Source organism: Nicotiana tomentosiformis, chromosome 3, assembly GCF_000390325.3.
Source record: "Nicotiana tomentosiformis chromosome 3, ASM39032v3, whole genome shotgun sequence".
Lineage (NCBI taxonomy): Eukaryota > Viridiplantae > Streptophyta > Magnoliopsida > Solanales > Solanaceae > Nicotiana > Nicotiana tomentosiformis.
In genome coordinates this window covers 67,029,652-67,045,359 of record NC_090814.1, presented here as the reverse complement: position 1 = coordinate 67,045,359, position 15,708 = coordinate 67,029,652, and the positions used below count along the sequence as shown (strand labels likewise).

At 36.4% G+C, this 15,708-nt stretch overlaps 1 protein-coding gene across 1 annotated transcript; it reads right to left on the bottom strand.

The window, feature by feature from the left end:
- Positions 1-2,185: 2,185 nt before the first annotated feature.
- LOC104101180 (alpha-galactosidase 3) lies at positions 2,186-8,183 on the bottom strand. The gene is made up of 15 exons (XM_009608617.4): positions 7,862-8,183; positions 7,191-7,249; positions 7,022-7,078; positions 6,908-6,942; positions 6,677-6,780; positions 6,469-6,541; positions 5,988-6,046; positions 5,844-5,909; positions 5,670-5,753; positions 5,296-5,360; positions 5,125-5,207; positions 4,609-4,699; positions 4,365-4,423; positions 2,797-2,937; positions 2,186-2,599 (listed from the first exon to the last, which is right to left on the bottom strand). The coding sequence occupies exons 1-15, from the start codon at positions 8,077-8,079 to the stop codon at positions 2,489-2,491; spliced, it is 1,305 nt and encodes a 434-aa protein (XP_009606912.1). The 5' UTR covers positions 8,080-8,183; the 3' UTR covers positions 2,186-2,488.
- Between the last annotated feature and the right edge of the window lie 7,525 nt (positions 8,184-15,708).

The following is a 15,708-nucleotide window of genomic DNA, read 5'->3' as shown; positions in this document are numbered from 1 at the left end:
CAAACTTCTTAAAAACCTTCAAATTTCTAACTTTCGCCAAATGACTCTGAAATGACCTATGGACCTCCAAATTAAAATTCGGACGCGCTCCTAAGACCAAAATCACGATACGGAGCTATTCCCAGGCTCGGAATTTCAAACGGGCCTCGATTATTCCAAAACCTACTCCAAACCAAATTTAAAGAACATTAAACCTTCAAATAGTTGAGTTTTACTATTAATCGCCAAAACGCTCCCGGGTTGTTAAAAACACGATTCAAACATACGCTCAAATCCAAAATCATCATACGAACCTATTGGAACCGTCAAATTCCGATTTCGGGGTCGTTTACTCAAAATATTGACCGAAGTCAAACTTGGCCTTTTAAAGCCAAACTAAGGAACCAATTGTTCCGATTTCAACTCGACCACTTTCAAATTCCGAACCAACCATCCCTGCAAGTCATAAATTAATAAAAGTACATACAGGGAGTTTTATTTAGGGAAATAGGGTTCTAACAGTCAAAACGGCCGGTTGGGTCGTTACAGGAGTCCCCTTCTATCATTATTATGTTGTTTCCTTATTTTCCTTAGACTCTGATATATAGATACATTGAGGATAAATTCTTAGAAGCTTGTGGCTTATTTCTACCGGGTTTTGGGAGTTGTAATTATTTGAATTGCAATTCATTTGTTTTAGATTTCTATTATTATTTCCGCATTGATAGGCTTACCTAGTCTTAGACACTAGGTGCCATCACGACATTCTACGGAGGGAATTTGGGGTCATGACAACCATATTCGAGTTTTTTTTCCGGTTTGACTCGGATTATCGGCTTGGTGCGGTTTCATTGTACTGAAAACTGTCATAAGTTACCCAAAAAAAAAAAAAATACGTTATTACCATGATATGCTGTTTGTAACATTTCTGAGAAAACTTCAACTTTCCAACCGATTTTCCCCAAAAATAGGTGATGTTGGGTAGCTTAAAAACAATTATTGATGGCTCTACCTCTACCCTCAGAAAAGTTAGATAAGCCAAAACCGGTGCCAGATTTGGTTATTTTTTACAATCCACCACCCAATAATAAATTAATTATAATGTATCCAACACCAATCAATGAAATTACCAATAACTAAAAGTAAAAATTCTGACACTTCATTTACAATCAATCCAATTGCAAATAAATAAATAGTAAAATGTTCATTTACTAATCCAACAACCACGTCAAATAAATAGTATATGCATTTTACAAACAATAGTTGAAGTCTTAAGTTTGTTTTTCATGTATGTTACAATCAATTTCTCATGTGTAACTAAAACAATCAAATTATCTGTCTTTAATCAGCTTCTTCGTGTGTCTTTGCACCTTTGTCTACATAAGCAGATAAAAAGTTAATTAGAGCACAATGCATCTTGTTTTCAAGTGATCGAAACATCCACGCATGCTTTCCTGTTATTTTCTCTTTTGTTCAGGTTTCTCGCGAAAACACTTATCCTCCATTTTTAACTTATCTAGGTCAATTAAATAAATACGACTCTTCTCCACTACATCAAGCTCCTTTTCTTCTTCTTTTTTCCAGTAAATCAAACTCTCTTGTAAGGTTTTTAAGTTGATTTTGTAGCCATTTTTCGTCTGAAAGCCTTGACGTAACCGGTAAAATTACTGTCATGTGACCAGGAGGTTACGAGTTCGAGCCATGAAAATAACCTCCGCAAAAATACAGGGTCAGACCCTTGTAGTCCAGCCCTTCCCTAGAACCCGTGCATAGCGGATGCTTAGTGCACCGGGCTACCCTTTTTCGTCGCCATTTTTCACAGTCCATTAGAATTTCCTGTATGGGAGAGAAGTCCTTTATCCGAAACGTTAATCTCACATGAGAAATTAGCTCTGGTGTTGACCAAGTGTGAGAAATACTGAACAAAATCGTATGCTTCAACTCGTGTACTGGTTTTAGTGTGCTTTAGATTATAACACATAATGTGTTTAAATGATGAAACTTAATAAGATACATGTGTCATTTTGGAGTTTCCTTGAGGTTAAGTTTTTATAATCAACTAAATAGGGAAGTAAAATAAACAGTGAAACTACTACCGATATCGCTAAGCTATAAGCTTCGATACTGCCAATTTCTTGATTGTAATAATTAATCAATCCGAGTTGCAGGATTTAACTTATTATGCATTTTTTGAATTCTTCTTGCGTTATGATAATTCTTCTGAATAAATTAGATAAATTGATACAAAATATCTTTCTTTCAAAAGCATCCATTGTTCCTTTCACCACCCAATATCATAGATTGTTGAGGAATTAAACCCAATGAAATATACCCGGGGCAAGTACACAGATAGTCATTCTCAAGGATGCTATATAGAGATTAGCCCGTACTTATTTGGTCCAAAAATTTTAAACTAAAAATCTTAACTTCAGAACACTTTTGTTTTCGAAAAAAACTAAAATTCACGACGCAATGGTTAATTCTTAAATAGTAGCCTCTTACACTTTAATCAGATTGAAGCCCGAGTCGCTCTCTTTGGAGTTAAAATGTACATTTCACAGCCATGAGCATCAACACGAGCACTGAATGAGCCCCCCGTGTTCTCTGAAACAACTTCATGCTGCAACATTGCCATAGCAATGGGATCAGAGCAAACCTTTTGAAGTAATGAGTACATTTCAAGGACATGAGTTCCAGAACATAGAGAAATGAAGCCAGCAAACAATGCTTAACTAATTCAGATGCATCAGTGTGAAAAATTAAGTTACTAGAGATCCTGAGGTTACAAGAAACTGGCTATATGCCGAACAAACTTACCTTCCACAAGTCTCTCACAGAGACGCTGATGGAGGATTCTAGTCCAATTGCACCCCATTTAGCAGTAATAGTTGCAGCCTTTGAACATCTGTTCCAGAGTACTATAGCCAAACGGTTTCCAGACAAGGGACCGGCCCAAACCTGTAAACAAAATAAAGAAAATTAATAATAACAGATTGGTAAAGCATTAATAAATATTACACCCCTTAAACCCATTCTATGCTCCCACCCTCGAAAAAAAAAGAAATTATATCCAAATGCATCGCAACAATAACAATAAGAATAAACCTCAATCCTAATTAATCCTTAATCCTTTATATCTTAATCCTTTATATCCCGTCCACTCCATTGACCGCATTAATGATTGAGGATTACTAGTTTTGTTGTCATAATAATACTAATAATTAATAATGACGATAGTAACAAAGAACTACACGTGACTGAATATTCTGGGCAAAATTTTCCGATATTGTGCAAGAAAACATCATCTTTGGCCAATCAGTCCAACATGTGAGGTTTGCTGCCTCGTCACTTGAATAATAAGGGGAACTACTGATGACAGAACATTTTTGGCAACGATTACATGATTTTGTGCAAGAAAACATTATCTAGTCAAGTCAGTTATACATGTGAGGTATGTAAATCTCATAGTGGCTGCCTTGTCACTTGAAGCTGAAAGTTACTAAACACTTATGCATTATTTGGACAAAACACTACACTTGTATCTCATTGTATGAAAGCGTCAAGCAATTAAGCATGGTGTGGAACACTGGATCTCAGTGAAATACACAATCCGGAGCTATACCAGGCTGCAAATATCTCGATGACTTTTTTTAATTGAACAAACTGTACTTCGAATTTTTGAACCAAATGCTACCTAAAATATCCTATCAGAAAGGCCAACGTTCGATTAAACCCCACTTACCCTCTTCACTTTTTGTTCAATCATGATGGAGAAGAGCTTGATTGCTTTCCAGATTCATTTTGAAGAAATGTTTTTTTCATAAGGTGATGAAGTAACAATTATTTGTATGTGGTGAATAAATTTTCCAATATAGAAGTGGGATTTAAACGAGGCAAAGATATGGTTTTCTACATATACCATCCAATCCTCTGTGGATCGCTTTCCAAATTCATCTATCCAAGAGAATGGAAGTTCTTGTTACATTGAGAAAATTCCACATCAAATGAAATTTTAAAATGTAGAGAAACTTTAAACTTTTTTTGTGACTATTTTCAGAAATCAACCTCTGAATGATCTTTAATTATTTAGGTGGTCTAGGTGAGAAAAAATTTCAATCAATTTCTCATAATCCGCCAGCTTAATCAAGTAAAACAAGAAAGAGCGTTCAACTCTATAAGGTCACTTTATCTGGTAAAGCATCAAAGAAGTCTTGTGTTTAAATTGTAAACAACCATAGATGGAGCTCTTCATTCATATGTCAGAATACGGAAATAAGTAGACTGAAATAAGTAGCTTCCCAAGAGATTATCTTATTCTGGAAAACCAAAAGATGCAAAATGTAGATAACGAGAAAGAATAAATGAGAAACAAGGTGCAGCTATACCTGCTGGCAACCATCTGGTCCGGAAGCATCAACTCTCCTACCCTGAACACCAAGTGGATCTGTAAAAGAGAAGAAGTTATTTGCCTATAAATTACTGTTTTATATCAAAACCATACGCGCACCAAAAGTGAAAGGGAAAAATGGGCATCTCTGATAAAACAACCAAATAAATTCAAAGATAAAGGTACAAACTTAACATAAAAAAGGGGTAGAGAAGCGGCTACAAGAAAGACAGTTTTTTTACCTTGGTCAACAGCGATAACCTCTTTATTGGAAAGAATTTCTAAAGTTTCAGCAGTGATGTTTCTGACATCACAACCAATAATAAGCGGAGCCTACAAATAGAAGCATGACATCAGTTCATGAAGTAAGAGGGTTGAAGCACACAAAGTCACTGTCTCTTTGCATGAATAGCCCAACATAAACTGAGTTGTTTTCTCATATATGTACCATGATAATTTCTTTTAAAAGGGGGAATAAAACAAACACATCCAATGTGATGGAGTTATGTAATGACAAATACACATTAAAACTTCTAAAAAATGGTCCATCTCCCTATTCTTATGCTGATTTCATTTACATACATACACCATTTAAACCAGCAAACGATTTCACTAAAGAATGGTTGCATCACAAATTTGTTATCAAGGAGAAATCTTTTCGAAAAGGGACTAGATACAAGTAGTCAGTCAGACAATCAAAAAGAAAAAAACAAGAGAGGACTCAGAAAACGTAATTATGAGTTTGATTGGGGATTTGCCTTCATCAAAGCCCAAATGCTAAAGTGCCCTTTGTACTCATGGTAATTCATGCCCCCATTTCCAACCTCTAACATATCAGGATCTGCCAGAAGATAATAGAGAGTTAAAAAGAACTCAAATGCTATCCATTCTACACCATCAAAATCTAAATTTTCAGGCTCACTACCTACCGTTCCATCCACCAGGTCCAGCATAGGATGCCCACTTGTCATTGATATCAGCAATAGTTGTCATGCTAAAAGAAGTAAAACAAATGAAAGATTTCTGTCAGTATAATGCTTAATAGAGTTGAATAACAATTCAGAAAAAGCAAAAAAGTTAAGAGGTATGTTAAATTAATCTTGCATTTTGTTTTATCCAGCTACGGTTCATAATCAGTGTAGAGCTATGTTCAAAATCTTCTTAGTTTTGAAGGTACCATACATACATAAATATCTTTATTTAATGTAACAATATCAGATTACAAAATAATACAAAAACAAGATGATGGAAATATATCTTGCTTCTTTATACAATAATCAAATAAGATGTACTAATATAGAACCTTGCCCATGTATCATTGATGTCATCTGTTGTACGCCAACTATTTCCAATTTTTCCTGCCCATTTGGCAGGTTCATCAACACCCCTGCAAATTTTGAAACAAAAGCACAAAGAAAGCTCTCAAGATGCTGGTTAAGAACTCCAGTACAAATCGAAGAAAGTTCCTCGAAGTTACCATTCACAAAGTGCGTAAAATATAGTCCGTCCAGTAGCATTAAGAGCATCACGCATGGGTGGGTATCTGGAAACGTCTTAGTATTTAGATCTAATTATACACCTAAAACCAATTAACTTAGACCTCACTGACTAAGAGTTGAACCTCTTTTGTGGTGGGAGACCTAGATTGAAGCAGTTGTCATACTTCAAATAGTCAACACCCTGCGCAGTTGAAGAATCAGAAGATTTGTTAGTAGCTGAAATGTAAAGCAACTTCCACACTAAAATAAATGAAACGAAAAGCAATGCTAACATATTAACCAGGATTTACAAGTAAGAAAACTGTGTTACCATGTATACAAAATACAATTAACAGTATTAGCTAGCGCTGCAATCAGCATATGCAACTGTATAGCTTCTTTTTTCTGTTCAAGCAAAGACAATTAATTCCTCGAAATCACATCAATCTCTTTTTTCCGTTATCTAACAAACCCATTTTTGCAACTAAGAATAATTTCTATTAACATTTATTACCATTTGTATATGTAACTCTACTTCTGGAATGGTCATTATTAAGTTTATCACTAAGTTGGGAGACATTTACGGTAACAATGTGACTGATGAAACAGAAAGCACAAACTAACCCAAGATGCCCAAAGTTCAGCATCATTTTTTTCATGAAACAGTGAGCCAGGTCGAACTTGACATGTAAAAGCCCTACAAGATCCAAATAACTGAATAGTGAGAAATAGGAGAATTCAAAAACACTTTATCCCAGACACGAATATGTATTTCATCTAATTTTGGCATAGTTCAAAGATAATCAGACCAGGTATTGGGGATTTGTCCTACCCAGCATCAGAATAGACACCAAGCTTTAGTCCCTTTGAGTGCACATAATCAGCTAGAGCTTTAATTCCAGATGGAAAAGTTTTCGGGTCAGGAATCATTTGACCCTGCACAATAATTGGTGGATGATTAGCGTCTCACGCATCCATACATGATCTGAAACTAAAAGCAAGAGATCATAACCAAAAAACAACCACAGTTTAAAGGAGGACATCAGTTAAAATGTAAACGCACCTTTAAATCTCGAGTCAATCTGGACCAACAATCATCTACAATGGAGAAAGCATATCAAACTGTCAAGATGTAAACCTCAAAAACAAAAGCAAATTAGTTTATTCAAATGCTTACCGATGTTGACATAAATATAACCCAGGCTAGCCAAACCAGTCGATACGAGTGCATCAGCTGCCAAAGAGCACTTTCGTGTTATTGAATAAACATTTATACAATTCAATAAAGGTGCTCATACTCTCAAAGCAAACTATCGAAACAAGGTAAAGGGGGCTCGGGGCATTACCTGTTTCCTTGATGACTGTTTCATTTATATTGCAAGCAAAAAAATTCCAGGTACTCCACCTGTTCCAGAAATATCGTTAATCACATAACTATCACACTTCTAACTTTTAACATATTAAAATTGTGAACGAGCATAAAGTTTTGTTCTAAATTAGCAAGAGTGTTAAAAAAAAGGCATCTGCACATACAATCTCGAAACGCAATTCATGGACTTAGCCTTGCCGTTTTCTCCTTGTATAGTCAGAGGAGGAGGTTAAAAGCAAGGGTAACCAAATAACAACAGGAAGAAGCTACGTTGTTTCAACTAAACCTTAGTTATTCATTTCCTAAACTTTTTAACCATAAAAGAAAACCTAAAAACAACCACATGAACATAGATACAACTTATAAGCTCCGAGTGTTGCAGCATGTTAAGAGTATTATGTGAAGGTGCGAACAAGCTGGGATGAACACTACGGTTATCAAAAAAGAAAAATAACAAGTAGCAAATATCTTCAAATTGACCATATGATTTGCTTATTTTTCTAAAAGTTGAAAGCTTCAGACAAGAGAATTACTAATAAACTGAATCAGAGACAACACAAAGATTCAATTTTTATGTGAGAAAAAAAAAACAAAGCAAAAGCAGGGGATGAATGAAGAAAAGGGGAAGAGGAGTAGAAAATAACGGACCCCATCTGAGGAGTTCGAGCCAAGCCATTGTCAATTTGAAGAACACCATAATTGGAAGTATCATAGAGTTGAGAAATGGAGAGTCTTTCTTGAATTTTCAAGTAAGGATGAATTGGAAGCTCTCTTGCCGTGACTGTCACTGACATAAAAAACACAGTCAAAGAAACAACGGCAAGAAGCGTAGCCGCAGTGGCAAGAATGCCAGTGGACTTTGCCATTGTTCAATTTTGGAGAAGATGAATGAAGAGTTTGAAAGGGGGAAGAAATGGATTATAGCTAATTATCCGAAGCATCTTCCTTTTATCCAGTTTGACGATTAAAATTGGCAGCTAATATTGAATTATTGTTATATTTATTATTGGACCGTCCATTTCTGACTTTAAAAGGGATCGTATTTTATTGGGTGTTAGCCTTGTTCTTTTGGATTAGTGTTTTTGTTGCACACTTTTCGCTTCCAGGGAAAAAGGAAAATACTATGGGCAAGGATCCGATGAGTGCATCCTCAGTGTATTTATCTTTACCTTTAAAATTTGTTCTTATCGCCTTAGACTGACCTCCAATACATTCCCTCGAGCAGCCCCAAACCAAAATAATGCATTTTTGGACTCAAAAAATAAAAATATTTTTGGACTCAAAGAATAAAAATATATATAAAAAAATACATAGTGACCAAAATATATATAGCGTCATTTTAAAAGACGCTATTTCTTAACGACCGTTTGGCCAGTTAAGTATAGCGTCTTTTAAAAAGACTTATATATATATTATTTTTTTAAAAGACGCTATATGTATTATCGTGGGCCCAGAAATAATTCTTCTGGGCTTAACTGACATAACAATAATTCAACTGGGTATAGCGTCTTAAGCTAAGACGCTATACCTCAAATAATTCACCCCCCGGAATGGTTTTTGCCTTGACGTTAAAGATTTTGTAAAACTCCATTCAGAATTACTCTAAGTGTTGTGAAATTTTTGTTTGTTTAATTGTTTTGCATTTTGTCATAATGTCTGAAGAGCGAAGAATTAAGGTTTTATTATATTGGGGAGTGAGGTTTGTGGTGGTGAATAACTCAGTAAGCTATAGTTTATCTCCACAGTCTCATGTTAAGTTACCACTTACAATGGAGTACGATACATTGGTATCATTGTTATGTAAAAAAATGAGTGTGAGCAAACGTTCGGTGAATCTTAAAATAACCGGAAGATATCTGTATTCTATGACTCCACAAGGGGTTGCGTGTTATGAAGAGTTTAACATCGAAGACGATGAAACTCTGAGAGATTTTTTGAGGACTCCGGATGAATACCGGGAATTTATTGTGATAAAAATGTTGGAAATATACGTCAGGCTGAAGACGTTCGCAATAATATGGTTGCGCAAAGTAGGGAAATCCCTCAATCATCGGGTGGTTATTTTGGAGCAGTTTTAGCCGAACAGGTTCCGGCTGAAAGAGTTTGGACGGATCTAAACTTATCTCCACGGGCGAATGAGGAGCGAGAAAATAATTTCTCCCCTAGTATACATAATCCACAAGCAGAGTGGTAAACTTTAATTCTCCTACTATGTTACGATGTATATTTTTGTGTATTGTATTTGTATTAACACTCATATATTCCACAGGGGGTACCGACCAGATATGAATTTTATAAGTTATGAACTAACGGTCAGTTGAAATATGCCGAGTTTTGGTATGTTGGATTATGGTGGTCCATCCGGGAGTCAGCATCAACAAGATAATGTGCATCATGGGATATCAACACATTATGATTTGTAAGTGAATATATAAAGTTATATGTATTATTTGGACCAATTTGAGTAACTCATTATTTCTTTGGTTGTGCAGTGAAAACGGGCAACTTGATAGTCATGTCCTTACTCAATTGCCCGAAGACGGCATATTTAATCGGGATCTGGTAGATGCGCAGAGTCAGGAAGAGAATAATGATTATGACAACAATGACGATGAGTCTGGAAATGATACACCCTTCCCTGGCGAGGGTGATGTTGAGGAGGAAGAGAATACCAAACTTAATTTGACGAGGGAGCATGCTCCACCTCCCGTTAGACCAAAAGTATACGAGTCCCACGTGTCATTTCATTCGAGGCATATTTCCTACCTTGATCATTTGCCAAGTATGCCGGATGTGGATGTCCTCACAAGGGATAGTGACGAAATTCGGTCAGCAATGTGGGATGAATCTAGACCAACAGTGCTGTCAAAGGGCATGCTTTTTTCTGATAAGGCGCGCCTAATCAGGGCGGTGAAACTGTACAGCGTAAAAGAGTGCCGTGAGATGATGGTATATGAGTCATCTCCGGATGTATACAAGGCTGTTTGCCGTAGATGATTTACGGGTTGTAATTGGATGCTGCGTGCGATGAAGAAGAAAACAAATATGTGGGTTGTGGGTAAATACATTGGCACCCACAATTGTGAAATGGACACATTCAGCGAAAATCACTTTAACTTGGATGTTGACTTGATTTCTCTTGTCTTGACTCCATACATTGAAGCCTCCATAAGGTACAAGATCAAATAGTGTATTACATCTGTCCACCAGGAATATGGGTGTACCATTACCAAAAGAAAGGCATTTCTCAGGCGCAAATGTACGTTTGAAATTGTTTACGGTGATTGGGATAAGTCATTTACATCTCTACCCAGGTACATGGACGCATTGCAACACTTTAACCCCGAGACTGTTGTTGAATGGAAGCTTGAGCAGAGTCCGAGAATACCAGAATATATATATTCAGATACGTGTTCTGGGCCTTCAAACCAGCAATTGATGGTTTTGTGCATTGTCGGCCGGTAATATCCATAGACGGCACTCATGTCTATGGAAAGTATGATATTAAGTTGTTGATCGTCATTGCAGTAGATGCTAATGGACAAATATTTCCCCTAGCTTTTCCTATTTGTGCCAATGAAAGCCAAGAGATGTGAACACTATTTTTGAACCACTTGAAGCAGCACGTTGTTAAACAACGTTCAGGTATTTGTCTAATATCTTATCGGCATGGCGATATTTTAAGTTCTGTACAGCATTTTCCTGAATGGCAGGAACCGTATGCATACCACTGTTACTCTGTGAGGCACCTGAAGGCCAATTTCCAGAAGGCACATCCCAACAAGGACTTGCATGATTTAATGTGGATGACTGCAACTGATTACCATGAGTGTAAATTCAGGAAGCGCATAGAATCTATCAGGCAGGAAGACGAAAGAGCTTATCATTGGTTAATGTGACATGAGCTTGACAAATGGACATTGCATGCGGATGGTGGCAGACAATGGGGAACCCTGACTACAAATGTGTCAGAGTCTTTCAATAGGTTATTGAAGTTTGCACATGGATTGCCTGTCACTGCCATGGTGCGGATGTCATTCAAACAGATGGCAGAGAGGTTTATTGAAAGGCATAGAGGTGCATCAGAATTGATGGAGAGGGGTGTTGAATTTATCCCAATACCAATAAAAAGATTTGAGAAATACAAGGGGCGAGCACATTGGCATTCATTTTTACAGTATTCCAACGAGCGAAATATTTTTGAAGTTCGCACCGCTATCCATCAAAATCGGAGGAATAATACACACACCATAAATGAAGCCAGCAGGTTGTGTTCTTGTGGGAAATGGTCCATCTACCACATGCCGTGCTCACATGCCATGAAGTGCTTTCAACATACAGGTTTCGCGGCAACCAGGTACGTTGATAAGCAATATAGTGTTGCTGCATATTTAAACACCTATAGTGGGCAGTTGCAGCCAGTGGGTGCTGAGCATTATTGGCCGCCGGAACTATTTAAAATGGTGTGTAACAAGGAGTATTTGTGTAAGCTAAAAGTGCAAAAAAGAGTACGTATACGGAACCAAATGGATGTTGGTGATACCGTTTATGCGCGTAAATATAGCATATGCTCGCAAACAGGACACGACCGTCGTAAATGTCCTTCAGCTGGTTTGGGTGTCGGTGGTAATCCTGCTCCCGGTGGAAGTTCATCTAATGTGCCCAACAATCAAGGATACACGTGGTATTTTTATTCCGTTATGTGGTTGTAATAAGTGTATGTACTTGTTTATCTTGCAGAATGTATGTAATAAAATTATGTTTCCATTGTTGTTAAATCTTTTTGATATTTAACATTTATACTTCAATACAATAATATAACATAAACGCATTTTTTTTTAAAAAGCCTTCAAAACAATCTTTTTGATATTTAACATTAATACACGCAATGACATTTTTTTAATGGATGTTTTAATGTTTATTCAAAAGGTATTTCAAATAAATATGACTTGGTTCAGTTTAAGAAGCTTTCTTATTGTACCGTAAAGAATCAGGGGTCACCTGCGAAGTCCCTGAAGTAACCCCAAGGCTAAATGATGAAATATCAGTAGGAGCTGACTGTGGCTTAGGGTGGTCACCCGGCTGATCAACTCCAACATCCTCAATAGGTGCCTCAACGCCCCCTTGTTGGGGACCACCTCCTCGCCGACCCCCACGACCTCGTGGGATACCCCTGCCTCGTGGGACACCCATGCCACATCGACCACGTGCAGGCTGGACTGCTGCCCACGATGGTACTACTCTGGCGCCATATAATCAGCCTCGTGTCCTAAGCGCTCATCATGCCGGGCTCGCTGCAATGTCCGGGCAGCCAAATCTGTAATCCGCCGGCCATAGTCGTGCAAAGCGGTAGCTCCCTCGTCGATATGCTGCTGCATCTGCAGTCCTAACTGGTGGAAAAGATGTAGGCCAATAACCTACACAACATGTAAAATATTAATTGTGAAACGGTAATGTTAAAGTTATAACTAAGTATACCAAATAACATACCAGCGCCTCATGCCTCCCGGCGTATGGAACGAACCGACCGCTAGCTCGATGAACGGGATTCCTGACGAAAAGTCGGGTAATGCTGCGGTACCAACCTATATACGCATGCTCACGATCCATAAGATCGGGTGGAGGGGGTGGCAGAATCAGGTCACGCCGCTGGTCCCAAGTCTCGATCTGCAACTCTAGCCATGCTTCATATGCCTGGTCAACCCTCGAACGATCATCCCGCTGGTAATGTGTCATAAGCCAAGTGGGCGGTGGAGGTACAAGCTGCGGTCGACCAAACTGGCGAAGGACTCGCTCGGTGGCATGATACTCGACAATATCGAGACACATAAACAGGACGAAAGAGCTCCAGATAAGTCGCCCGGTCGAGCAATAATCAGGCAAACTAGCTATTAGCTCGTCGCTGTATGGCCTCCACATATAAATCCATGCCAAGTAAACTTAAGTATAGAATTACCTGCGCGTTCTCCAACAAATCCAACAAAGCTCTGCAATAGGGGAGATTATGTCGAGCCTCGTACTCGCGTCCGTATCCCCGCCTATCAACCCACCTCCTAGCCAAAGGGAGAAACGGTGGAGGTGGTGCATCCTGAGCTATACCTTGAATATTAAATTTTATTCGGTATTTTTACTATATTGTTAATTAGGTTGATACATTTTTAATATTATAATTTTATATTTTATATGTTACTTTAATATGTTAGTTTTATTATTTTATATGTTAGTTTTATTATTTTATATGTTTGTTAGTTATTCACCTATTTTTTTTTACTATACAGGATTTAATTATTAAATATTTCCATTTTGGTTTCGGACACAATATTTGAGGCCAGTAGCACCAATGTATCCTGAATTCTTATGTTCATGATGAGAAATGTTTTTCAATATTTCACTCAACAAGTCTGTTATTTTATATGTTAGTTTATTATTTAATATGTTAGTTTTATTATTTAATATGTTAGTTTTATTATTTAATATGTTGGTTTTATTATTTTATATATTTGTTTGTTACTGACTTATTTTTTACTATACTAAAATTAAATAATTAATTTTCATAACTATACAAGATTTAATTATTAAATATTCACATTTTAGTTCCGGACACAATATTTGAGGCCTAGAAGCACCAATGTATCTTGAATTCTTATGTTCTTACGTTTGTTGACTATAATTGGAGATAGTTTGTATTTGAACTGTCAACTTTTTGACGTATTTTTGGGAATAAGAGATACTTAAATGATTAATTTCTATAACTATAAGGATACTAGGCTAAAGGGCACTACGTTTACTATGCTAAAAGGTCACTACATTACAAATACGAGCAATACATTAGGCCACAAGATATCACTATAGGGAACTAAAGTAACAATTTATCTAGTTTACTAGTCTTTTAGCAAATAAATAATCTAAATCTGATAAAAATAAAAAAATTAATTTAAACACAAAACAATCACGAAAATACATATACCACAGTAAAAAGTAACTAATTAATATTTTTTTAACAACTAATAATAATTTTTTTATTTTACGAATTTTTTTAGCACGCTAAAACTATAGTCCGGATAAAAAATAACAAATTAGTTAAATCGCAAAACAATCACAAAATAACATAGAGCACATAAAAAATAAATAATATGCATTTTTTATACAAGTTTTAACCAAAACTAAGTCGGAATACCTCGATTTAAGGTTTATAGAAAGTCGAAGATTTTGTGATTTGGAGCCGAAACAAGCAACAATGTCCGAGATAACGCCTTAGCTAGCACGTGGGATCGAGAATCTTTACTTTTTATGGGACGGGTGGGCTCCACACAAGTTTTTTTGGATTAAAAATGGAGGATGTTTAGATTTTTTATTTTTTGGGGGGGGGGGGGGAGGGGGCTCGACGATTCTGTTTTTTATGGGAAGGGAAGGAGACGATGTATATTTATATGTATAGCGTCTTTTGTTAAGACGCTCTATATATAGCGTTTTAACAAAAGACACTATAGTTCCTTGAACCAAAATATATATAGCGTCTTTTTAAAAGACGCTATACTTAATTGGCCAAACGGCTGTTAAGGTATAGCGTCTTTTAAAACGACGCTATATATATTTTGGTCACTATATTTTTTTTCACATATTTTTGTTCTTTGAGTCCAAAAGTGCATTATTTTGGATCCGGACTCCATTTCTTTGAGTCCAAATTATTTTGGTTCCGGACTCCATTTTGGTTCGAGGACGACAATTATATTAGGCAGCGGAGTATTGTTCTATTGGTTTAATAATAATAATAATAATAATAATAATAATAATACTAATAATAATAATGACGATGATGATTTCTAAGGAAGACAAGTTTGGTAGGTACTTGGACTGTAAAGCACGATAACAAACCAACGGCCCTACCCCTTAAAATAGAATATTACGAGCTTGATCCTATTGAAATGTTGGACTAATTACTTCAGAAGAAATAAATAAATAAATAAATAAATAAATAAAAAGAAAAAGATCAATAAAATAAAAACCAAGTTAAGAGGGACCACAATCATGTAATCTTCCTTACATCTTCTTGTATCACAGGGGTCAATATTCCCATCTACAATTCCATTATTTATGGGCTCATTTCATCTCAAATTAAAAAAGGAAAAGAAAGGAAAACAAAAAAAATGACAACAACATTGTAATGGCAAAGGCGAAATCAGAATTTTATCTTTAGAAAGATAATTTTAAGTGTTAATAATTAGATTTTAAATTTAATATACATATACTGTTTGATTAAAGGCTACTGGGTTAACAGAATCAGTTGCTCTCTTTCTTACTGGATGAAGACAATGCGAATAAATTCGGCTTCTAGCTGATGTCGGATTTTACTAAATAACCATTATAGTTGAACGTCAATTCAGCTATGACAAGTAATCTCATCATTTCACAATGTTCGCCATTCAAAGCTTTTGTTTTTTCTACAATATTCTTCTACTACATTGTTCCCCTGGTCATCAAATATTGTCACTTTT

Excerpts from the sequence above, each read along its gene's own strand:
- LOC104101180 (XM_009608617.4), bottom strand. The coding sequence starts at position 8,079 with ATGGCAAAGTCCACTGGCATTCTTGCCACTGCGGCTACGCTTCTTGCC. Across the intron at positions 7,250-7,861 it reads GCTCGAACTCCTCAGATGGG|GTGGAGTACCTGGAATTTTT; the intron begins GTCCGTTATTTT and ends TTTCTGGAACAG. Across the intron at positions 5,208-5,295 it reads TGGACCTGGTGGATGGAACG|ATCCTGATATGTTAGAGGTT; the intron begins GTAGGTAGTGAG and ends ATCTTCTGGCAG.